Source organism: Botryllus schlosseri, unplaced genomic scaffold (assembly GCF_051294905.1).
Source record: "Botryllus schlosseri isolate E-star unplaced genomic scaffold, Bs_hap1 Bs17a, whole genome shotgun sequence".
NCBI lineage: Eukaryota > Metazoa > Chordata > Ascidiacea > Stolidobranchia > Styelidae > Botryllus > Botryllus schlosseri.
In genome coordinates, this window is record NW_027648626.1 from 1,956,324 (window position 1) to 1,980,888 (window position 24,565).

Sequence of the window (24,565 nt, forward strand, 5' to 3'; positions counted from 1 at the left end):
GGATCGCCGGATCGCCATTAGGGTTGTTCAGATTTGGGCAATTTTTTGGAAACTTGTTTTGCGTAATTCCAAATGATAGTTTAGTGCATAAAAACACCTAAAACCGATTTTGGTCATTTTCATCGCGGTCTTCCCTGCGCGCAAAGCCCCCAGTGTCCACGTCCCCTACTGTCAACTCGGTTTCTGCTGTGAGCGGGGAAGAGAAAGTCAGGCGAAAAAGTCAGGGGAGAGTTTGTATTTGATTAAATTGTTTATCCAGAACGAATGATTGGAGAATGGAGATGGAACTTTGAAACAATTGTTCTACACTACGATGTAAACAGCTCCGCAATCATTTCATGCTCGGAAACTTCACTGAATGGATGATTGATTATCCAGTGAGGATTCCTAATTGTCTATATTTACACCCCGGAATCAAATCACCATATCCTGTGCAATTTTCTGAAATGATGATTGTCCATCAAAATAGGGGTCTTCGAGCTGAACCGTCAGCTCATGCAAGCTTGAGAATCGGATAACATCCCGTATTCGGTGAAATATCACTGTATCCCACCGGTTATATTTCACCTGATCAGATCATCAATACTATGAATTTATGTATTCTCGACGAATTTTGGAAGATATGCCTGTCAAGTATAGTTTCTCGCAACCATCGCAGCATTAAATACACGATTCTTTTTATTCAAAATAAAATCGCGCAATAGAGATGCTCGTACAGCCACACACCTGGCAGTCTGGAATAACTGCTCCAACACTTCGCAGTTCGCACAGCATACGAGAAACCCCGCTTGTCGGAGAGACAGCCGACTGCTAAATTATTAGTCCATTGCTGGGCGGCTAAACATCGTTAAGAAGCGATGGACTTCTCCGGTACAGCTGAATAAACAGACGGACGATCCAAAATTCCTCCCATTTTCACCCGGCTGAGTTCTTGAGTGTTCAGTTCTATTTTGTATCATGACTGAAGACTGCATTTTTACTGCGAATTCCGCTGCTTTATTTATCAATCGTTTCAACACTACGCAGCGGTCGCCTTTTGATTTGGGTGGATTTAGGATCATTTTGGAGCTGGATTTGGATTTGGACTTGGATATAAATTTTTTGGTACTTTTCAGTTGTCATACGACTTTTGAACAAATTTTAGTCATAATCGGATTCAGACTTGCATATACATGAGACATGAGACATGAGACGAAAATAATTCTGATTTGAACCTGGAATTTGAATCTCAAATTCGAAACAGTATTTGGATTATATAAATATTGAATCTGCACATCTTTGATGTTACCACTCTGATTACGTGTTATTAATACAAATTCCACGAACCTGAATCCGATGGTTGCCGGTATCTGCGACTACGATGTCGCCAGCGGCCGTTGAGGAAATGCCAAGTGGATATTTCATCTGACCTGTGCCATTGCCTTGCGTCCCGAAGTACCTGCGAAGAATTTGGATTTCAACGACGTTTCACCGCACCAATCTACAATACCATAAACACGCTTGATGGAGACCATTTACTTTTTAACTCGTCCTCTGTTTCGATATCGATTCAAGGCGCTAATATATCTTAGATGGGCCTCACGAGGTCTCCGTGCGTCAGCCGTCGGCTCTCTGAGTGTGGAGGGTTCCGTTGAAGGGGGAGATCCCTCCCCTGATTGTTGAGCGTCGCGTTGCTGGCGCGCTGAACGGAACGGAATGGTTTTGAGAATGCGTTGAAAACAATCGCGGTCAAACCTGATCTCCGTCCAAACTTGGGTCCACCGTCCGCGCTTTTCGGGGCCCCTTGAATGTGAAGTTCCACCTTCAGGCTCCCCTTGAATGTGAGCTGTTGCGCGTGAGCGGAGACGGTGCCGAAATTGCATATTGCGGAAAGCAGCACATTTTCTTCGCAATTCGTGAACTGAATAAGTTTTGATTCGTGTGACGTCACTGAGGTTTTTTTCACGAATTCACTCACTTTTATTGTTCGATGAATTTTTTCCGACAATATTGTTTCTCTGGGGATGTTCGCGACCTTGTTGGGCCAAACAAAGCATATCCTTTTGGAATTTCTGGATTTCGTGCGTGCTGAGAAGGTGAAGTGCACGATATGAACTTGCAATAAAGCTGTTTAAGTAGAATTTAGGTATTCAATTATGGATAGAAGTAGTGTTTTAAAAAGTAACCTGAATCCTCGCTTGTCGCTCGACATTTCCGGGATAGCATGAAGAAATGGGGTAAGACTTGAAGAAAGACTTACAAAGTCATTTCTTGACCTACCTTGTCCAGCGCTATGTAACCGCCCTGGTGTGGCAAAGATTTGCCATGAGCACTGTGTAGAATGCTGAGGAACAAGCGGATGTGAAATGTCTTAGCTTTGGAGGGTGTTGTCTTTCTTGATAACAATTGTTGTGTCAGGTTTTGGATTGGATCAGCGGCTTACTAATTGATTGCGCGTTTCTTCGTTGTAACAGTGTTACCATTTGTCCTCTTTTAAGTGGATTTGTCGTTTTTTTTTATCAAATAATTGAAATTGCCCTCGGAGGACGCCTAAATGTCCTCGTAAATAGTGTTAAAATGCGATCAAAAACATGACTCCGACGCAGCAAAATCCAGAGTCGGCAAGACAAGCAACAAAAAGGTTTACGCGACTGATATTTTGAGGTAGGCATGGGAAATATGACTTTCTTCAGTCAACAACGACGGAATGGGGTGAAAGCGGGGTCGAGTCAGACAAAAAAACTTTCTATTAGTCCGCAAAACTTCATAAGCACAAGCTTTCTTTTCCTCTACTAGAGAGCTATCAGAATTTTTGAAAAGGGTTCTCTTTTTTGGATCTCGAAATAGGGTAACCGTAAGTTGTATTGTATCCGGCAAATCCGCAATGTCACTGGGCCTAGTAGTAGTTGCTCGTGGAGGACAGTAGCCAATTCAAAGTCAATTGTCTTAGTTTTGGATAGTATTGTATTTGGTCTTGCGTTTACTGGAACCCAATTCTGTTTTAAGTCTTGGATTGAAGCAGTTGATGTATTAATCGCACCTGCCGCCGTTGTAAAATATCTGCAATGTCTCTCTTCTTCCAGTAGTTCCTAGACTAGATGATAATACCCATCATCCGTTGAAAGTTGGAAAGATCAACGACCGAACGGTTACAATATACACAACATATACATTATACAATATACATGCATGGTATACATAACGCTAGGCTACATGAGTGGGTGCATATGGTGCCATGATATCAAGGAAAAAATTCACAAAGGCCCACTCCCATTCCTTCGAAAAAGTAGAAGATTTTCGTTACTGACAATCGCTCTCCTTTCAGACATGCCTGGAACACGATATTTAGTCGCAAAGAAGTGTAGAAATTTGCCACCGTAAAGACTCGTTTGAAATAATGGTCGAAATTTCAATTGAAGATTCCACGGCTTCTACTAGTCGGAATTGAGCCAAACTTGGTGTACAGTATGTTCGTCGGCAACCTGACAATTTGATCATTAAACAAGTTGGATTTGGTGAAGAAAATAGATTTTTGAACAGTCCTGCTGACCTCCTTTTAAAATTTGAATACGAAACTTACCTCCCGCGTGGAAGAGATAGTTAACTTATCTCACTTGCGACCTGTAAGTGTGTCGTCAAGGCCGCCATTTTTACTTCTAGCTCTTCCTGCTCACGTTGCAATGATCTGAATGGTACACTTCAATTTTTTCAACTGAACAACTGATCGGAAATCGTACAAAGTCGCTTTCCGTGGCGACCAACGCGTCTAATTATTCCAGCAGAGATTTCTTTCGCGACTGCAGTTCCGAGATGAAGCATTCTATCGGCTGTAGAAGATCTATCGATAAATTTGATAAGCAGGCACCATAAAACCGCGGTCGGCAAAGCGGAGATATTTCTTGTTTTATATTTTCGGCATTCTCCTCCAATTTTTTCGATCTCTGTCGTAATTCAGAATCTGATTCTGCCGTTTTGAAGACGAGTCGAGTGACCTGAAATGGGAGCATATAAAGGCTGGGTAGGATATGACGTTGTGGTTCCCACCTGAATGAGAGAGTCGCGCAAATCTTGCTGCAAACCGAGTGTATGACTCACAAGTCAACTCCTGCATAGGGACTCGTCACAATGGTTGCACTTCTTCACGTCACCATCTTCCATTATACATTCTTTATTTAGAAGGCATAATCTGATCACCATGCTTTATAGTATACAACGCATCATAAGAAAATATTCGAGATTTCCAACGTTACATTGCCGTTGCGTTCTCTGTTGATTCGGAATACCGAGGAATCTAACGATCGTCAAATTTGTTGGCAGGCCTCCGACGCCATTACTGGGGAGACGGTGGCAAGCGCGCGACATTCGGGACAGATGATCATGGAAATGCAGTTTCGCATTTTGTGATTGGGTCTGCAGTAAAAATAGAAAGCCTGCAGGATTCGGTTTCCCTTCGAATAAACTATTACTTGGATCGTTGTGACAATGTTCGACTTAGATTTGACAACTAGAATCGTTGCGCCTCGACTATTCATTGGTAAAATTCACCGACTCCACAAGCCTGCGCTTCATGCGATCAGTGTCAACAGCGTGTACTCAAAGGTGGTGTGGACACTACCGGTGAATCCCCTTGGTCACGCTCTGATTGGGTAGTCAACCTTGTTATTGACGATCGATTTGCAGCACTAATTCAATTCAAAAGTCGGTGTTGTTATATGTTGAGTTTGAAGATGTTTTATATCGAGATGGGTGTCAAGATTTGGTGTGGTATATCCTAATGATGTCATCTGATACTATGCCGAGTTTCAAAGTCGTCACTCAATGACTAGAGTGGTAATTTCGTTATCGAAGTCAAGTGTATTATTGTCAATTCGTCTGCAGGACTGATTCAAATGCAATAGCCGGTATCGGTATGTGTTGATTTTGACGATGTTCCATAACGAGACTGGTGACTGTCGACTCTTGCAGGTTATTAGACGGACCGCTGACGTACATATAATAATAAGATGGCCTGTAATGAGGTTGAATGGCTTTCACCTGAAATTATCCAGGAACTGCTATAGCAATGGTTCCCAAACGGTGGGGAATTCCCCACTGGTGGGGAATTCAATGGTTTCTGGTGGGGAATAGACCCATTTGTTCAAAATTAATCACAGGACAGTCTTCATATTCACGGAGACACACGCGCAATTACCGATACCAGTTAGCTGCTCTGGAATGTATGTATCGAACATTATATTGCGTGTTGTTAACAAAACCTCATTTTGAACTCTGGATGACCAATGATGGCGTCACAGCGTCACAAACGCATCCAGCACGACTAGTTTGACGTGAGAAAACGGTTTCGCGAAATTTTGAGCGTTGCTGGTATCCGGTCACAGTAGCCTACGTTTTACGTTGCAGTTATAGGTGATTGTCTTGTGTACTGGTGTGTCTTGTGTAGTCAAAGCAGCAAATAGCTGCTCTATGATGACAAAAGTGTTGGGTAGTGGGGAACAGGACCGTAACTGCCGCACGCCAAAACCCCCAATGGGGGGGGGGGGGCGAGCTCGAAGGGGCCCAAAATGATTTCGTGAATTAACATAAATGATAGAGTATTTTTTTGGAAATTGATCTCAATTTTTCAAGTTGTTTTTTTTTTTGCGCGGCGCGCGCGATTTAATATTGTCAAATATCTTGATTATTGGGTACTCATCCCCCACGAGATACGTAGAATTTAAAGAAATGAAGACTTCAGCGTATGCTATTACTGCGCCACGACGCACCAAGACATGTGAAGTTATAGGCCATGTAACATGCGTGTGTGCCAGGACGATCAGCGAGTAAACCTCGGCCGAGAAGGAATGCCCTTGTGGTGACCGAAAACTTATATGTATGTATTGTATATACAATATATATGTATAATTGTCCGGAGGCGGCTAAATTGCTGGTGCCAAATGTTCCCGTCCTGGCAATTGGAACCCCACAGTACAAATGCCATCCCGCAGGGAAAAATTATTTGCCAGTGAAGCAATACAAATTAGAAATCGTGCGTGCCTTTTACTTTTGGCGATTTCCATGTCTTTTGACATAGGAGGTTACGAAATAGCATCATGTAACGAAGTCAATGTGTCAACGGGTCTGCCCGATGATGTTCAATTCATATTTAGGGGCCGTACCTTTTCCAAGATACCTCACTCAGCTCTACCGGTAAATCTGATTACGTAAGCAGAGAGGGGATAAAAAATTGATAGCAAATTATAGGCCAAACCCGATCATATTGACCGAATCAAACATGAATTAAATAAATTTTTAGCGCTTCGCGCGTTTACGATCCTGGTGGGGAATGAAGGCTCGGAATAAATCCGAAGTGGGGAATGAACACAAAAAGGTTGGGAACCACTGTGCTATAGCGATGATGACATTGAAGCATCACCGGCTGTTGTCCAGGCTGAAGAAAGTGCCATTATAAATGAAGAGACTGTTCGTATGCTACTGGAAGAGGTCACAGATGCTGAATTTTCGTCTTTTGGGCTTGTCAATGTTTCAGCTTGGATGAAGGAATACAAAAAAAAAACGAAAAATAAAGAACATTTGGTCTCACAGTACAGCAAGTTTTGTCTTCGCGCTTCAGACTTTTTCTCATTAGATGTACCAGACCCATCCTATGTGCTTCTCCAAATAATTGAAAGGATTGCTCAACCCAAGCCGATGAAAGATGTGTTAAAGAGTGGTGAAATAACGGGTTTTGAAGGGGATGCGTTGGAGTACCTTGGTGGTTACTCATTGAAAAAAACAGTGGACAAATTTGGTGTCAACAAAATAACAAAAATATTGTCTATAAAACCAAAACCCAACTCCTTGATTGCAATTCTAGAGAAAAAGTCAGGTGCGCTCCATTGCCCTTCAGAGGAGTTGTTCTATTTTTTGCAGCATATTTATTTGAAATTAGCTTCGGAGTTTAGCAGGTCCCCAGGTAATGTTGACATAATTGTATTTGATGAGACTATCTTGAAAGACCAATATTTCTTCAAAATTGCTGCAAATATATATCACTGTAACCAGGACATCGATTACGATTTATTAGTGGCAATCCTCACACATATTGTGAAAACAGTAACCAAGCTTCTTGGTAGAGGATTTGCCAAAAAGTTATTTGACAGAATCCGAGGCAAGTGCCTCTTGACAAAATTTAAAATTGCAAAGTAAAGGCTGCTAGCAGACGAATTCAATAGTTTTGGCTCGTCATTAGCATTTTCAGTTATGTATTCACTGGTTAGAGCATCCATGTTATGGATTCTTTCTCTTGTATTATTATACTGGTTTTTAATGCATAGCAGCTTTGCATCGTCAACATTGCTCCACCTTCACTACTTGTGCTTGACTGCCATTCTTCTTTTTTATTCTGGAATCTGATGGCAATAAATTGAGTCGTAGGAGGCTACCATACTCTGTTCTGATTCTTGTATTACAATTTACCCCTATGTTTAAGTGACAAGACAAGCACAGGTAGAATAATTATTTTTATTCTGAAAAAAGAAGCGACATGATTTGCTACTCTATTACATAACACTTCTATTGAGAGAAAATATAAGGTGAGCACTGAACTGAACACTTCTGAACAGTAACTAGCACATATATACATTGATATCAAGTCAGGCGCAATGACTCGAGTACAAGTACGACAAAGTGATGAGTCAAAAAAAAAATAGTTCTAAAATTCTAAAAAATTGACCCGAGTCGTCCCAGCTCAGTATTTTATCGTATTGACTGACTAATAATTTTCAAGTCCACCGACGACCATGTCCACCTTATTCTGAAAATGAGTTACTGAATAAATGCCGCGTACTCTACTGCACACCAGTCTTACAGACCTTTGGATTTACGACGTTTCACTATCGGCTCATGGCAGATCTCTTGCCACGCGTTTTTTGTGCCAAAAGTGGTATTTCCCCCTTTTATCTTTTTTATAATTTTGCGCTGGGTGATTTGCTGCACTCCGTAAGCCACAGCCTTGAGATCTGGATTTTGCGAATGCCTGCTTAAGTTTCTCTGAACACGAGATATTTTTCAGGACAAACTAGTCGATTATCTCAGATCGATTATCTCAGAAATAGGTTCTTACAAGATTTCCGAAGAAAGCTTCCAAAACATCTTGTGAGAAGGTCCGCAGGCAAACATAATCCAACTCTCGGAGTAATCGTTCACAAAGAAATACGAAATTGCGTGAAGTGAAGATTAATCCCTCCAATGTTGATCGTGGAAGAATACGCTTTTGTTCACCCAATCCATCCACTTCAGCCTTTGAAATACATAGGATATGTAGGCCACTTCTCATATTGGAAATATTTGAATACTACCTTCCACAACAGAAGATCTTGCACAAATTCCTTGAGAAATTTGATCCTGTCATCCTCCATACACCGTACAGGATTCCTGATCCCACAATTCATAATCTCAAACCATCTGTAAGAAAATACAAGTCAAGAGCTTGGCTTACATATCTAGCCGAGAAAGACCTATTGCAACTGTTCATGAGGAGAACGAAGTCAGCAGTACCCTTAGCTCCATCCACTGTTGTCAAATTTTTACCCACTTCTCAGCTCATAATGTCCCTTGCCAGGTTTACTTTCATCTAGATTTCAATTGCTATTAGTGATAACAATACACTAAAATGGAAAACATACTTTAGAATACGGATTCAATTTAATATGGGCCTCAGTGAGTCTTGTTCTTCTGAGCATGAGGCTGTATTTCTCATTTTCATAAAGTTTCAGAATGTGAGTCCAAAGAATATCATGTCCATTTTTGTTCATATATTTGGTTCCACTTGGTTTGGACGAATGCAGAGCATTCCTCACAGTCTGTAATAAAGAAATCACAATTATCATGAAAGAACAGTATAGCTACGCACAATACCTTGAGCAGATGGGCTGGATCAGAAAAGATCAGTATCGGTCTATTACGGCCGTATGGATTCGGGGCCGAGAAAGAGGAGTTAAGAGGTATCTCTTGACTTCCAGCCAACACTTTGAAAAATTGGCGATTCGTAGACATGCCGTCTGCAATAACGGCATGAACTTGAATGCCTCTTATCTCGCAGTGACGAAGTAAGGTCCAGAATTTCAATGCCAAATCTCCTCCATGAGTGACGATTGTGGGATACCAAGCAATGGGAAGAGAGATTTCACCTTTAACTGTGCGCAAGTAAAACACTGGAAAATGATCAAATATTGTAATTCCATACTTGCAATTATACAAGTCTGTTGAAAAAAATGCTCACCAAGAATGTGAGTAGCTAGTTTGCACTCGGTAGAAAAGTTCGCATCAATAAAGCCCACCAATTTACCTTCGGACATCACTAAATTTTCTCTGACTGAAAAATTTCACGAAAGAAAAAAAATTACAAGAATATATGTCAAAATGCACGCTTAATTACTTTTCATTTCATCAAGGGTGATGAAGGCAGGGAGGTGGTCATAATGTGTCATTACTCCATCAATTTCTTCGAATGCGATATCATTGATGCCAGGCTACACAAAGTTCCTTTGAAATCAATCATCATAAATATATGGATCTACATCACAGATGAGAAGAACACATTCACCTGTATCTTTGCAATGTTTTGCTTGAAGGAAGCACAAGAGCCTTGCTGGTAACGATATGTTGATAAGCGGCAGGTGAACGACAGTGCAATTCCAGAGCCCATCTGATGACATCAGGGTGGTATCTCCTTCTTGTGGGATCAAGTTTTGAATTCTCAATCTGATTGGAAATGAAAACTTTTTGCCAGTCATTTAGTTGTTCACCAACCATGTCCTGAGATGTCTAAAAAGAGGCATGGCAACTTAAAAACAATTATCAAGAAATTAAAACTGCACACAGTAGCTCATATTCAACAGCTTGCAGAGAGGTGCTATAGTCAGGCTTTGCTACCTTGTTAACTGCAGTGCCTGTAGTGAATCTGATTACCTCAGGAAATATTACAATCTTCATCCAGCTGCACCGCGAACTCAGATGAGGTCTCCAACTCCTTACACAAAATGCACTGCGAAGAACTGTTCTCACAATCGTCAACTATGATAGTAAATAATACTATTGCCTCAAACTGAATAGCTATATATTTGACCATCTACTTTGCCAATGATCATACAATGAGCAGATCTCTTGAAATCCCGACATGCGACTCTGGTGCCATCCCAAATAGGAATAGGGTGAATAATAATATCTCGTGGGGAGATCAAATCCGAAATACCACCACAGATTTTCAGCGCTTCCATATTTCCTGTAAATTCAATTGTCTTGAAACCGTACAACTAACTACGAATAATTCATTCCATAATTTCCCTTTACTACTGCTCTCAGGTTTGGTAAAGTGGTGCTGTCAATGGGGACTTTCCAGCCATAAAAAGAAACATGAATCTGCTCAATATCCTGTGCGACCTCCAACCTAAAGACAAGTCCTGTTAGTGCTTGGCTATTGACATTGGTGAGAAGGTGCTATCATACCAATGTCAATGTCAGGTTATACTGTACCATACCGTATTCGAGGAACAACAGCATCATTCCATTGCAGTTCCATGACCAGCATCTCTTTTCTGGAGTAAAAGATCCAATCACCTGCCAACGAACACAAGTAGGCTACCCTGCTACAACCATTGGTTTATGCAAATCGAAACATATGTCAGTATCACCTTTCGATGTCGATGACAGGCTGTTAATCGATTGCCAAATACCCTCCTGGTCTGAGTGTCTGATTTTTATAGGTTGAACTTTTCGAACAGCAGCTGGCGGTTGAACTTTTCGAACATCTGGTGATTTGCGTGGCACACAACTATTTTGAGATTTGGGCAAGTGATGTTTTGGTACAGCGCCAATCCTCAAATTCCTCCTTTCCTTCAGAGTGATGATGTCACCATCATCAAAATGCACATCACCAACATGAGCACTGAAAAACAATACCTGTATACAGAATCTCAATGCTGAAGAATGTCGCCGCTACTAGAAATATTTCTATACATCAATGGCATATCAATCTTTTTGTAGGACTCAAGAATCTGAAATATGACTGGAAACGTTTTACATTGAATCTACTTTAGATTTCTCAGAATGGAGATCACTGACTAGACTCCTTCCTTGACTCAAAGAAAAACAATACTGTTTTGAATAATCTAAAACCATGAACGAGGGAAGAACCTTGAAGTTTTCAATTAGCAATGCTGTATTCTCTATCCACATTGTCGTTCGGTCTCTAGCCTCTATAATAGGGAAAGCCGTGGATAACATTACTACAATTAAGACTTCGGCCTGGGTTGAAGCCATAACCTACTACAAATCACGAAGCTAATCGCTTCATCAAAACACTATCTTGTCTGTTGCCGAGTCTAATCTTACTTTTCCTTGTGAAGCTGGTGCAATATACTGTCATCCTTATGTGATGCATTTCTTAATGACAAAATAAATCCCTGCAACGATTTCCTGTGCATCTTCTGTTCATCATTTTTTGCTAGATCTGGCCTTAATATTCTAAAGAATGTGCGCCCGGCACCCGCCTTTCTCGATTTGACCGAAGACCAGTTACATCCCGGAACACAGCAGTAAACCATATTGTAACATGCAATTAGCAGTTAGTCTAAAAATCTGCAATAGTTCACATTTAAAGATAATGCTTTTATGATGGCTTGGCTGATGGTATACTTTTTGGCCTAGGTAAAATTCCAGTAGAATCATCCGCGAAGAAGTAAACACATCATCATTCTATATCAGTAGATAATCAATTATCTAACTATCCGACGAACATCCCACTGTTTGAGTCGCACACACAGCACAACGGTGCTGCACTACGATCGACGCTAACAAATCTACACTTGACTTCGATAACGAAATTACCACTCTAGTGATCGAGTGACGACCTCGAAACTAGGCATAGTATCAGATGACATCATTGGGATATACCACACCTAATCTTGACACCCATTTCGATAAAAAACAGATTCAAACTCAACATATACCAACACCGACTTTTGCATTGAATTAGTGCTGCAAATCGATCGTCAATAACAAGGTTGACTACCCAATCAGAGCGTGACCAAGGGAATCCCCCGGTAGTGTCCACACCACCTTTGAGTACACGCTGGTGTCAATATATGCAGTACAGCGCAACTGCAATTTATTTATTACGCAACAGTGCAGTGTTTCTACCGCATTGACTGCCTTTTGCATGGCCAGGAAACGAACTTACGCTTAATTCGGACAAAGCCGTGTGTATCTGAGAACCAAAGTATCATAATTATCGTCATGACAGACGGATATCTGTTAATTTATACGAAATGCTAGCGCTTATCATAATTACATTTATTATTAGATCGCAGTCTATAATTAGTCCATTCTAAGGTGTGCTCTGACAACAACAGTGGCACAAATAGAAAGGTTGAGAGTCCATGTATTACCATATCATTATGTGTCTAAATTCCGTTGCAAGTCCTCATCGAAATTATTGGCATAATGTCAGAAGACAATAATTTAATGGGAATATTGTAGCAATTGATTGCTACAGTTGATACATTTTGTGACATTTAAGAAGTCAACATGCAGTTCAGCATTGTACAGCGTGGCCTGCGTCGTCGCCAGCTTTCGTGTAATTAATATATCACTTCACTGAAATGCAGGGTTGAAATAAGCAATATGACGTCACGTGACGCCATAGGATCACGTTCGCGATCAGAAAGGTTGCCGTTCCGTTCACCTGAACCTTTCAGAGGTTCGCACCATCCCGAGTAATCAGCGATTAGACTACCATAAGATGCATGCAGCTCATTTGCTAATTTCGATGCATTAGACAAGTCAACGTTTTCTAATCAAGACACACTCAGACATGTATCTGTGGCGCCATGTCACCTATGTTAAAAAAGCATTTCTTGTCATGACGTGAGTCCAAGTTTTGAATACGAGTACATTCTCCTTATGCATCAATGGCGTTCAATTTCTATACCTTCTCGTGAAACAACTGCGCTGTAATTTTACAGCGTCCGCGCAACACCGGCGGTGCAATTCCACAGCGTTTCGTGTAAAATTCCACTATTACTCATGACGATATAATTCCACAGCACCCAGTGCACGACGTAATCGAACAACGCCGTGCAGACTGAATTATACGTACTGTTACACAGTACTTCTCTGACGCATAGCCGTCATCACTTCACCCCATGCTTGACACCGTCGCACTGTTCCGACAAGCTGACACCGACCTCTTTCTGCCCCATTCTGTTCTAGACGCATTGCAGTGGTTAACTAGTGTTTCATAACACGTTTACACTAACGCTATGATAATATGATCTGAAAAATAAACAAAGCGATTAAAAATAATGCGATGCACAGTTCAAGCGAGCGATAAAAGCGATAAAATCTGATAATAATAACATAAAATAAGACAAACACTAGACAGAAGTGGCCAACTAAAAATAAGAACGACACACTCAGCAATAAAACACGATAGTTGCAAAGGTGGCCAAAACAAAATTCAATTAACTTAACTTAATAATACTAAAACTGGCGATAAAAAGCATAAAAATCGGCATCATAATGAAAACTTCAAAAGCGCATTTAAAACGAAACTGTATGGCACATTACATTAGACTCAAATCAAAGGTCCATGCGGACCGGGGCCCGGATGACGCGCCTCGGCCTTGCCGCCGCGCCAACAAGGGTGCGGACAACCGCTCCGGTAGGCGGTGCCGGTAGCGCCTGTGGTGCGTGCCTCGGCACGAACAACACTGGTCGTCGACCGCTGCGGTCCGTCGGTTTGATAATGTTGGCATTCGACGAGCGATCGACGACCAAATTTACAGTATGGAGCCGTCCATTTCTGGAGAAAGCCATCTTATAATCATAAAACACAAGCATTTCTACTTTGAACTGTTCATCTACCATGAGGCCCGCAATCGTCGATCGGCCATTAAAATGAGTCGTGACAAAGACATGACCCTGCTCCTTTATGATATTATTGGTCCGCACCAAGTGAAAATCGTTCGGCAACGGAGCCAACTCCAATGGCAATCGCACATTTCGGTGGAATGGCTTTTGCGGCATCATCGCAAAACTATGGCGGTCGGGCGCGACCTTCCTACACTGTAAAAATTATTGTTGTAAATTTACGACAAAAAGCCTGGTGATTTCCAATACAGGCTTACAACCATAAGCTTGCAAACTCATTACAAGCCAACAGCCATAACCCTGTAAGCTCAATACAGCAATAACTCTGTAAGCTCACTGCAACCATAAGCTTGTAGCTATCTCTATAATCTACCTATAATCTTGCACCTGATACTGGCAGTACTCGACAGTATAACTGACATGATGCACGGTGGTCATAATTGTTCACAAATCAATAGAAAGAACAGGGATTTTGTATACAGCAAATGAATATGAAGAAGCAGAAGCAACACATGCAGCAGGAACAGTAGTAACACCAGCAGTCAGCACAGTGTAATAACACAGTATGGAACAATAACAAAAGTGTCACGACTTGGCCATCTGAGACCTATGTTAATAAGATTGAAGAGGTCAAAGTAAAGGCAAGATCACATTATTCAGCATGGGAATTTTGGTAAAACCTAATGTCATAATTTATTGCTCAGGGGCAGCAATTGCCACGTGCTGATACTTCTCGTAGTATAGTAAATGAATAGAAAGTACTCAAGTGCTCTGAAACAGTTAATTTGGCCAGATACTAACTTATTCCACTTCTATTTGTACTTTACAGAAGTAGCAGAGTAAAAATTAAGTTCAGAGCAGTTCAAAATGTGACTTAGCACTCAAAAAAAGCTAAATTTTCTTGATAACTGATCATTCTTTACATCAATGTCCATTAGTTGTAAAATCAGTCGAATCACTTTCTATATCACATTTTATCACAGATTGAAGTGACTGCAGATGGTACACGCAGTCCCTTGATTTTGCCAATGCAGATAGATAAGAAATGCAATGTGTTATTCACACTGCGCTCGAATTGGGTATTAAATGCCCAATGCAGGGATCGAATGATAGCCAAAGCATATGCAAAATCTACAACGTCATTAATCTTAATCCCATCAAAGTGTACCGTCCACATCTTTTTCCCAGTGTCCAAATATATGATTGGGTTTGGTGATTCCGAATCATCCTGAAAAGAAAGGTACATCTGTATATTGAAAGGCAATGAGAGTAGTACGACTACGAGAGTAATAATTTATCAACCAGGTGTAATTGGTCCAACAATGACGAGTACAGCACTTACTAACACACTGGTTCTCAACCGGTATGCCGCGACACACTAGTGTGCAATTTATGTCTCGCAAGGGTGCTTCAAGAGATTTCTTCTACATTAGGAAATACTTCCAGTCTTTATACAGCAAATGATCATTAATCTAAATCGGCTCTATCTGACAAATCAAAATTGCTGTCATGCCCAATGTTCCCTCTAAGCTGCGCACAAAAAATTCGAAGTGATAACCTTTTTTTTCGTGGTTACGTACTGTTGTCCAAGTAACCGGGCAGTGAGTGTGTGCTGACTCGCAAAAATTAGAGGGAGCATTGGTCCCGCCCGCAATCAATACCCCGCTCGAATTCGCTTTACTTGGCATATCCTCATCGTCTTCCTAATTACCAGCGAGAAATGAACCCACTTGGAAGTGACGGTCCCGTTCAAAAATTTGACGAACATAGCCATCCACATTGCGATTGTTAGGTAGCGTATCAGTACTGCCGTTAAAATGTAGGCGCGAAGTGCAACGTAACGTTATGTTACAGGTGCCGGGTATGAGAATTGAAAAGTATAATATAGTTGATCAAATTTCCCCGTCCCAGTTTGTTGGAACTATAATTGAGCTGCAGGTGGCTGCCAATAGAACTACAGCAGTGGTTCTCAACCGGTGTGCCGTGAGAGATTTCTTCTAAATTTTGAAATTATGTGCAAAATAATTCTAGGATGTAGGAAATGATCAGTACTACATAAGACTCGATTTGACGTTTGTACATATGACAAAACGAAATTGCTGTCATGCCATCGTGTGCTCGAAAGGCTGAATTCAGCAGACATGGCGCCGCCTGTGTGACAATGCAGTATTCTGGCAGTTTACAGAGGCATCAAAAAATGTTGCGAACCACTGTGTTAGTGTGCCGCAAATTATTTTCAATTTTCAAAGGGTGCCGCAAGGTCAAAAAGGTTGAGAACCACTGAACTACAATATTGAGGTATTGCTATCCTCACACGTATTACACGATCTGCGAGGAAACGCGTTAGGCATCCATGTATACGCCTCTGTATTTGGTAGCGATCGTGTTTGGCCTCTTCAAAGCAATGGTTAATTACATTGCCAATGCGGAAGTGGGATATCGAACTCTTGGCTTATAATGATCGCAGCAAGGTTATATTCATAGTAATGCAATGACGGTATGTATTTGGTACGAACCTGATCTATAACCAAAAATTTGTCGTATCCCAGCAAACACAAAACCGTAAAAGGATCATCCGGGATCATCTCGATTAGCTTCTGATTTTCTAAGTGTCGAGGGAATGTCTAAAATACGTAGTAGGATGGTCTTGTGGTTATATTCAATCAGAATAAATTCATACTCAGTGTTGTCCCATCTCATGCATTAGGCTTCGTTATATCCGGTAGTTAACCAAATAATGCAAATTTTCTATCTCTCGCGGGTATGACTAAAATACGTAGAAAGGATGACTTTGTCGGTACATTCAATCACGATGAATTCCTATCCGGTTTTGTTCGATCTAATGCGGTAGCTTCGTTCTATCCATTAGAAAACAATGTTCTCCGTTCGTTTTATTGCGTGAGGATGTCACCGGTGTTGTATATTCGTGTTGTTGCTCTAAGGTCGAACAGTTTTGTTTTCTTCTGATATATATATGATCTTCATTATATATATATTCGCTCTTTCGGTAATCTCGCATGTTCAACGAGTATGGCTAATAGTTTTATTCAGAGAATAACTAAATAAGTGAGATGTTGTACGTTCAGGATTATGATTATCGATGCGTGACTTCTAGAATATTTCGGCGATTCAAATTTTACGTCATCGCGCCGGACAAAGATTTGACTCGCAACAGGTCGCACCCAGGCATAGTTTGATCTTTCTGTATGGTAAATGCCGTAAATATATAGGAATTGTGACTGACTGAGGTAGCGGGTTAAAGGTATATACCCAGTAGCATATAGCTTATGGGGTATTTCGAATTGCCTGTAGTATATGACGCCTAGAGCTGTTTGACTTTCTGCAAAACAGGTGTAGACAACTATAGAAAAGTTTCAGCTTTTCCAGGCTATGTATGTATAAGGGGTTTTATGGTGCTCGACTACTAGGGTCTTGTGCACCAGGCCTGAGGGAGCTATAGTTGAATCAGATGTGCCTACACAAAACGGCAAATTCTACGATCGCATTAACCATGTGCGGATCAGTTAGCAGACATTCCAACGTAAAGCTCACACTGCTACGTTCGGCTACGTTTTTTAAATATTGTCTTTGGTGATCGTATCGAGGACACGTCAGTAGAAAATGTTCGACAGTTTCTGGTACGCTGCACGTTTCGCAGAGACCACTGTCGTGACAACCCATGCGTTGGAGGTGCGAGTTCAATTTACAGTGTCCAGTTTGAAGTCGCAATATAATTGCTGATTCCCTCCGCGACAAATTTCGTGGGCGGGGAATGAGTGAGAACGGTGCGTGCATACGAAGGTACGCAGAGTCTGGATCGATGCCATTTAGTTCCGACATCCACTTCTCAGCACATAATCCATTGGTGTATGACTTCATTTCGGGAAGTGACAGAATCGTTCCGTTTTCATCATTGGGTCCAGGTGTGCTAGCGGCCAGTTTTGCGAGTTTATCCGCCCTTTCATTGCCACGTATTCCTGTGTGAGCGGGAATCCAAGTAAACGTCACTTGTAATCCATTTGTTGCCAAGTCTCTGCAAAGTAAAATAATAGTTTCAATTAAACTATTCGAATTGCCATTGTTTTTGATTGACATCAGTGCGCTCTTACTGTCGGAGAATATCGCCAACTGTTTGGACGGAATACATGCGCTGCTCGCCCAGTTTAGACTTAACATAATTGCGTATAATTCCGAGGAAAATATTGATTGACTGGCGTCACGTGAGGCCCAATGAGAATATTGAAATTCTTCGACCCAGGCTAGAATTAGAGCTAAACCGTTTTTTCCGAATTAGATTACAATTATATTGCTGGCATTTCGCTCTAATTTAGTGAAATTAGACCACTATGATTATCTAGTTGTCCAAGTCGCTTCAAACATCTGAATTACCGGTACCTATACCTACGGCATATCATACGGTAATATTTATATGCTTGAATTTTCTAGGTATATAAGTCAATATAGATACATATACCTGTAGATCACCGATTAGTGATTTTATAAAAGTTGGTGCAAGAATGGACATTTTCAACTTGATGTTGATTAATGGAGCAAAATTTGATATTTGAGTGCAATTATACCTCGAATCCAGTGACAAGATTATTAATCGTTGAAACCAAACGCAGCTGGTATTTATGTTGGCCCAGAGAATTTGGTTAGCCATACCATATTGATAGAATATGGTCACAGTAAGATAATATTTTGGGCTAATTTACATGAACTTTCCAACATTTGATTTGATATGTCCGCTAAAACAGTTGTTATTCTGCTTTCGAATAAGACCTAAATTGCTGGTTTCAATGGTAACTGTGTTTGTCAAAGGCTGTGAAGGTAATTCCTTTTCCATGTTAGATGTTTGTTTGTGGTGTTCATGGTGGTGGTTCGACTACACTGGTCATTTTACACCAGGCCGGTTCTTATTATTATCATTCCGTATCTGCCCGATTACCAGTGAACTCGGCACTTAGTGAATTCGGCCGCACAAACTCGGCACTTGGTGAATTCGGCCGGAATAGCGGTACAGGTCAGTAGGTCACCATGATTGGTTACTGGAATGTTTGCCGGTGAACTTGGCACTTTACGTGGTTGTCAATGTTGTACGGGGGTCAGGGCATGCGTAGATCACACAGTCAATGCGTGATTAGATCACAGATTGCGTAATCTCGGGAAATAACGCGACGCTCTTCACTTGGTGAACTCGGCCCTTGGAGGAATTGGCACTAGAACACCTTCGCATTAGAAATGCATTTAATATGAATGAACAGTATCAAAAAGGAAATTTAAACGTGTAGTGGCTCGCGGTAGATCTCGTAATCTTGGGATCCGTCAACCCTGTTATCGAGACACCCTGACTCCAGAGTGGAATCGTCTCTCCAAAGGCAAAAAATAATTTATTTTGACGTGATCATGCGAAACATTTGTTGATGAGGAACACTGGCTTGTCGTGATCGATAAACGAAGAAGCGCCGCTTGATCTTCCACGGTTTCGATCTCACATACAACGCCAAGATCCATCTTCTCAAAACTTACACGACACAGGCCCATCACTCGCGCCATCGATTCCAAGCTGACCGCGCGTGGTCGGTATATGAGCGCTGCGTTATTTCCCGCGGCTATGCAATCCGTGATCTAATCACGCCGTGACTGCATGATCTACGGATGCCCTGACCTCCTTACAAGATTGACGAATCACTTGATAATACTAATATTAGTTTAATAATTCATATTAATAGCTGTTAATACACTTCATTACAAAATTTCCCGAGGGCCGAATTCACCAAGTGCCGAGTTCATCGGCAACCATCTGCCCACTTATAGCACGGCCCACTCCTAGGCTTTTTAAGACATGGCTATGCGGATCAGATGGCGAGGAGGAGCCTAGATAAACGGCCAACACTTCGGTAGGAATTATGGAGTCGACGTGTCAGGCTCGAACCCGCAATTCATTGGTGTTTAGCTATAATGGAACGTACCACTACGTTACCTCGCCATACCTTGTAAAATGGGACCGTAGCATTTGGCATTTCGTGTGGCAATTGACTTTTGTGTGGAAAATTGTGTGTTTCAGAACTTGTCCGAAACTTTTATTCCGTCATAGATTGTATATGATAAAACGATATCGGAATTGATCCTAGAATAATTCAAAAGCCACTCACCACAAAGGAGGATTTAAAGAAGTTTGATGACATATTGAATGAAAGCAAAAGCCTTTGCAAGATATGTGGTATGTTGAATCTGTTTTGTTATTTTTAAATACTTTGTTGTGCCGATAGCAGACGGTATATATAAACGTAAGATGTGGAAGCTATCAAGGTGTTATGTTAATTATTTTTAGAAATTCAGTCAGTCAAAGTGGACGATCGTATTGCTTGGATTATATTTAGGCTTATTTTAGTATCTCTGAGATGCAACTCTGAACGTGGACGGTCATGAACAGTCAACTAATTCTGTTCCTATATTGACGTATCAGACATTTGCACTCGTACCGTTGACGGCGACAATATTGGTCATTCAGCAAGAAGCATCCTGAAGAAGGTTCCCAGTCTGGTGTAGTTATTGCAGAGTCGGAAAGAATGGGAAATACGCTTTCATCAACCTCTATTTGAACAAGATCACATATAGTAAGAGACATTCATGATATGCTGCAAATGCGACTGTGTTCTTTGTCTAGTCACCCCACTCATGTATTTATTGAGGCTTCATGCCAGGGTTGTAACCAAGTCACAAGGCTCCGAGTCGCAAGTCAATCTCACTTTTATAGTTTTGACTCGAGTCATTTTCAATTCACCACCGGGTCAAGTCCGAGTCCAAGTCAGCGAGCAGAGGTCCAAGTCCGAGTTATGGTATTATGACTCGAGCCAGAGTCTAAGTCATTGTGTTATCTGCTCAATTTAAGTCTTGTTAAACCAACTTTTTATATTTTTTTGTGATATCGAGTGGGTCGCATTTATAATATACGAATTTTCCTTACTTTTAGCAGTTTTACCAGTATCGATAGACGAAATCCCAATAGCGATTTGCTGTACTATTCTTTGAAAAAACCATGAAATGTCGGTCTTGGCCGTCTGAGTCGCAAGTCATGCGCAATGAGTCGAGTCATTTCCGTACTTTGAGAAGATGACCCGAGTCAAGTCGAGTCAACAGAAAATCGTGACTCGAGTCTTACAACCCTGATTCATGCAATGAGCATTTACTTTGAAGATAAATAGTAATTAAATAACTAGTTGGTGGTACAAAATTTTAATACTGCTTTCAACAGTACCTTCATGATAAACGTTATTGAAACCCGAAGAACTTTTCGCGTGCCAATTAAAGAGCTACCGGCACGATAAAGGAAGCAAAACAGAGTTTAATTCAAAACCAGATGGAGAATTATGACGCATTAATGTCGAATTTAGAAATAACATCACTGGAGCCAGAACACAGCAACAATGCAGTGTATAATAACAGTTGCGTAAAACAGTATGACAGCGTGACACAATTCTTTAATTATTTATTATAGTGGTGCCCACCGTAAATACTATTTTATTCAAATCCAAATTTTTCGATGGCAATAACTCCGCTTCCACTTGTTTGAATCGAACCAAATTTGATGAATATCGTTTCTATACATAACCTAACACTTTCATGGGGTGAACAGAAAATTTTTCAATTTTTTTCTATTTATTTTTAATAATAAATAAAAACTTTCTTTTCCTGTAGCTATGCGGCTACTGTTTGGAATTGAACCAAATTTGGTGTGTAGGCTTGAATTAGGCAACCTAACAATTTGATCAAGTAGCCAGAACGATTTGTGAAAAAAAAGTCATTTTTAAGAGCCCTAATGTCCATGTCAGAGAAACGTTTCAGGGTAGGCCTACTCACATGTCTCGCAGCGTTCTCTACATAATTGTCAATTGCGATACAAACTGTTCGCTTGTACTGGTAAAGCCATCCAACTTCGAATTGTAAAATGCTGGGAGTCTTGATATCAAATTTTTGAAAGGTGCACTTTGAGAAATTTCGGAATCTGTCAAATTATACAAATTTTTTTAGCAAATTCTTTGACATATTTCATCTATTTGGGACTCGATCCACGTAAAAGAATTGGTAATTATTTTATACAATGTATTGTATTTGTAGTTGAAGTATAGTAATAATTCTTATGGTTACCGCACTTGTAACGATTCACGGCCATAACTGGATAACAAATTGTCATGCATTTTGCAACAACATTGTTCTCAATTTTCAAGGTGCTGACCATTGGAGGAAGAATCACCATTAAGCCGGGAATTCACGATCCGTAACGCGACCGACTGTTTCTCTCCTCAAGCGGAAGCGACAGAAGAGAAACGATTAAATAGTATATTCATATTGAAATGAACCCGAATATTTTCGGCTGACACTCGTCAGGGGTAATCGTCAGCAACTAGTAGAGAATTGGAAAGAACATTGTATATCAACAATCGTATCACAAAATATGACGTCATATTTTGTGATACGATTGTTGATATACAATGTTCTTTCCAATTCTCTACTAGTTGCTGACGATTACCCCTGACGAGTGTCAGCCGAAAATATTCGGGTTCATTTCAATATGAATATACTATTTAATTGTATATTGAAGTTCTGTACCTCCAAGAAGCTCTTCGAAGAGAAACGAAGAGAAAAAAGGAGCAGAAATAGCAAGAGTGTGACAAGTCGCGTCCGTTCGCTTTAATGCGTATTTCCATCCGCGAAGCGCGAAGTAGTAGGTGGGAAAACTAATGGGCGTTTGGTTAGCGCTTATATAAGGTTGACTCCAGCGCTGTATTTGCTAAATGTTGCGGTGAAATAGGGGTGGTGTCATTTGGTATCAATATTGACTATTAAAAGACCATTTGTTAGTGGTCATGGATTTGTTCGGCCAGTATGCAGTAATTTCTGATGGTCACTTCCCGGGCTTCTGTTCTCTAACCCCTCATGATTGTTATTCTGCTTCTAGTAAGACTGTCGATTCTAATGTTTTATCGTATCATTTGTCGGAGGTTTCGCTCGCTTTATTTACAACATTTTGCTCTCTGCTAGGTCAATTACTGGCTGAGTATCACTACAGCTAGGTCAATTACTGGCGGCTGAGTATCACTACAGCCTAAGAAACTGCACTAATTCTCATTTTAATGTCTTGCTGGTTATCTTGCTGTCAATTCTAATAATTTGTTAATGTCTATACCAGTGCCGCCACTCAAATGTTTTGTTCTCTGTACACAATATTGTTAGGTCTTCAGCTTTCCAGGCAGAGTATCATTCCACTTTCTAGACTTGAGTATATATCTCTCCAACTAGCTGCCAAATAACTGATTCGTTTGGATTGTTGAATTTATCATTTTTGACAGAATGTGACGAAATTTTAGTCAATAATTCATTTTGTGTTAGTGGCTGTTTTCAAAGATTCCTGAAGTAGTCAGCGTTGATCTTGATAATCAAGTAAAAGTGGCGATTGAAGTCAGTTCTCTAGTCATATAATAATAAAAAAATACTTGAAAACTTGAAAACTTGAGTAATCTTGAATAATCAAATCCATTTTATTAAGTATGGGCGAAAAAATGTAGGAGTCATTCGTTACTCGCTACCTCTGCCATTTTCGCAGTACGAATGTCTTAGATATTAATCGTCATTTTCATTTTATTTCTGCAGGGTGTTCAAAAGAAAAGGCCGCAGGGTTTTTTATCCAGCTCATCAGAAGATGAAACCTGATGATACGGACTGTTTTCAGTTTCTTTCTTCGGGCATTCGTTCGTTTCATTTTTTACAACGGCATTATTGCCAATTCGTTTACAATTATTAAATTACCAAAAATGTGATTAATATGTAGTAGATAATGTGGTGTGTGTACGCAGCCGTGATCAGGTTATGCCCAGTGGTAGAAAACAGGTTATTATATCAGGATCTTCTTCTAATGTAGTAGGATCTACATTCTACTCACCATGTTTAAAGGCTGTAGCATCTGCATAATATTTACATTATTGAAGGACATAGAAAGACATTGAATTGAGTCGACACAAAATCCCCCTTTCTACGACCTGCCGAGATCTTAATATCTACTATATCGGCTCGGCTTTTCTACATCTTTGGTCTGTACTGTGTTTACTGGGATGACTCTTTGAACATTGCAGGTATACCGACCATCCAATTCATGTTCACAGAATCTGAAAAAAATTCTTATTTTGAGACATCCAATAATTTGTATTCTTGAAGCATCGCACCCATCACAGCTGTAATGCTGGTTGGCACGCGACTCCAGTTTATTTTTGTCGCGTGCTGAGAATATTGCTTTTTCTTGGATATTGTCCAGTATATTCAGACCATTGTTTATGATCTTCATCTCCTCCAATAGCTGAAACATAAACAATTACCAGTAAACAGAAATCGAACAAATGATATTTTTCTTACCCAATATGATTTTCTTAGAAGCGGATATTTCATATGAATTTCAGAAGTTGGCATGCAGGCTTCTATGTCAGACCGGCGACCTTTGAAGGAGGCTTTCATGGATTTCAATAGCTCTCCCTTCGCTGGGCTTGACGAGCTCGATTCCGACAATATGAATGCCTTGTGTTCCTGAAATAGCAGTTTCATACTTCGTCCGCAACATCAGAACTTCTGGGTTTCTTGCATCGTGGGCTTGCCGTAGGCGATTCTTCAGCAGGAAGCCGTCTCC

The 24,565-nt window shown here is 40.6% G+C and overlaps 1 protein-coding gene, 1 long non-coding RNA gene and 1 pseudogene across 4 annotated transcripts; 1 reads left to right on the plus strand and 2 right to left on the minus strand.

Annotated features, from left to right (window-relative positions):
* Positions 1-1,043: 1,043 nt before the first annotated feature.
* Positions 1,044-2,061, minus strand: LOC145459586 (uncharacterized). 2 transcript variants are annotated; one of them, XM_080338178.1, is made up of 3 exons: positions 1,958-2,061; positions 1,519-1,900; positions 1,044-1,438 (listed from the first exon to the last, which is right to left on the minus strand). In XM_080338178.1, exons 1-3 carry the CDS (start codon positions 2,034-2,036, stop codon positions 1,297-1,299), a joined length of 603 nt encoding a protein of 200 aa, XP_080194304.1. In that variant the 5' UTR covers positions 2,037-2,061; the 3' UTR covers positions 1,044-1,296. The 2 variants fall into 2 exon arrangements, with proteins under 2 accessions (XP_080194304.1, XP_080194305.1); XM_080338179.1 differs by lacking the exon at positions 1,044-1,438 and having other exon boundaries at positions 1,544-1,681; positions 1,735-1,900.
* A 5,117-nt stretch (positions 2,062-7,178) lies between these two features.
* LOC145459787 (uncharacterized) lies at positions 7,179-10,279 on the minus strand (annotated as a pseudogene). The gene is made up of 6 exons (XR_013921559.1): positions 9,239-10,279; positions 8,875-9,170; positions 8,643-8,819; positions 8,316-8,590; positions 7,830-8,257; positions 7,179-7,771 (listed from the first exon to the last, which is right to left on the minus strand). The product of XR_013921559.1 is annotated as an uncharacterized LOC145459787 (transcript).
* Positions 10,280-19,466: 9,187 nt separating this feature from the next.
* On the plus strand, positions 19,467-22,208 carry LOC145459676 (uncharacterized). The gene is made up of 3 exons (XR_013921530.1): positions 19,467-20,110; positions 20,357-20,507; positions 22,119-22,208. It is a non-coding gene; the product is annotated as an uncharacterized LOC145459676 (long non-coding RNA).
* Positions 22,209-24,565: the final 2,357 nt, after the last annotated feature.

Excerpts from the sequence above, each read along its gene's own strand:
- LOC145459586 (XM_080338178.1), bottom strand. The coding sequence starts at position 2,036 with ATGCTTTGTTTGGCCCAACAAGGTCGCGAACATCCCCAGAGAAACAAT. Across the intron at positions 1,901-1,957 it reads AAATTCATCGAACAATAAAA|TTCACGAATTGCGAAGAAAA; the intron begins GTGAGTGAATTC and ends AAACTTATTCAG. Across the intron at positions 1,439-1,518 it reads AACAGAGGACGAGTTAAAAA|GTACTTCGGGACGCAAGGCA; the intron begins GTAAATGGTCTC and ends AATTCTTCGCAG.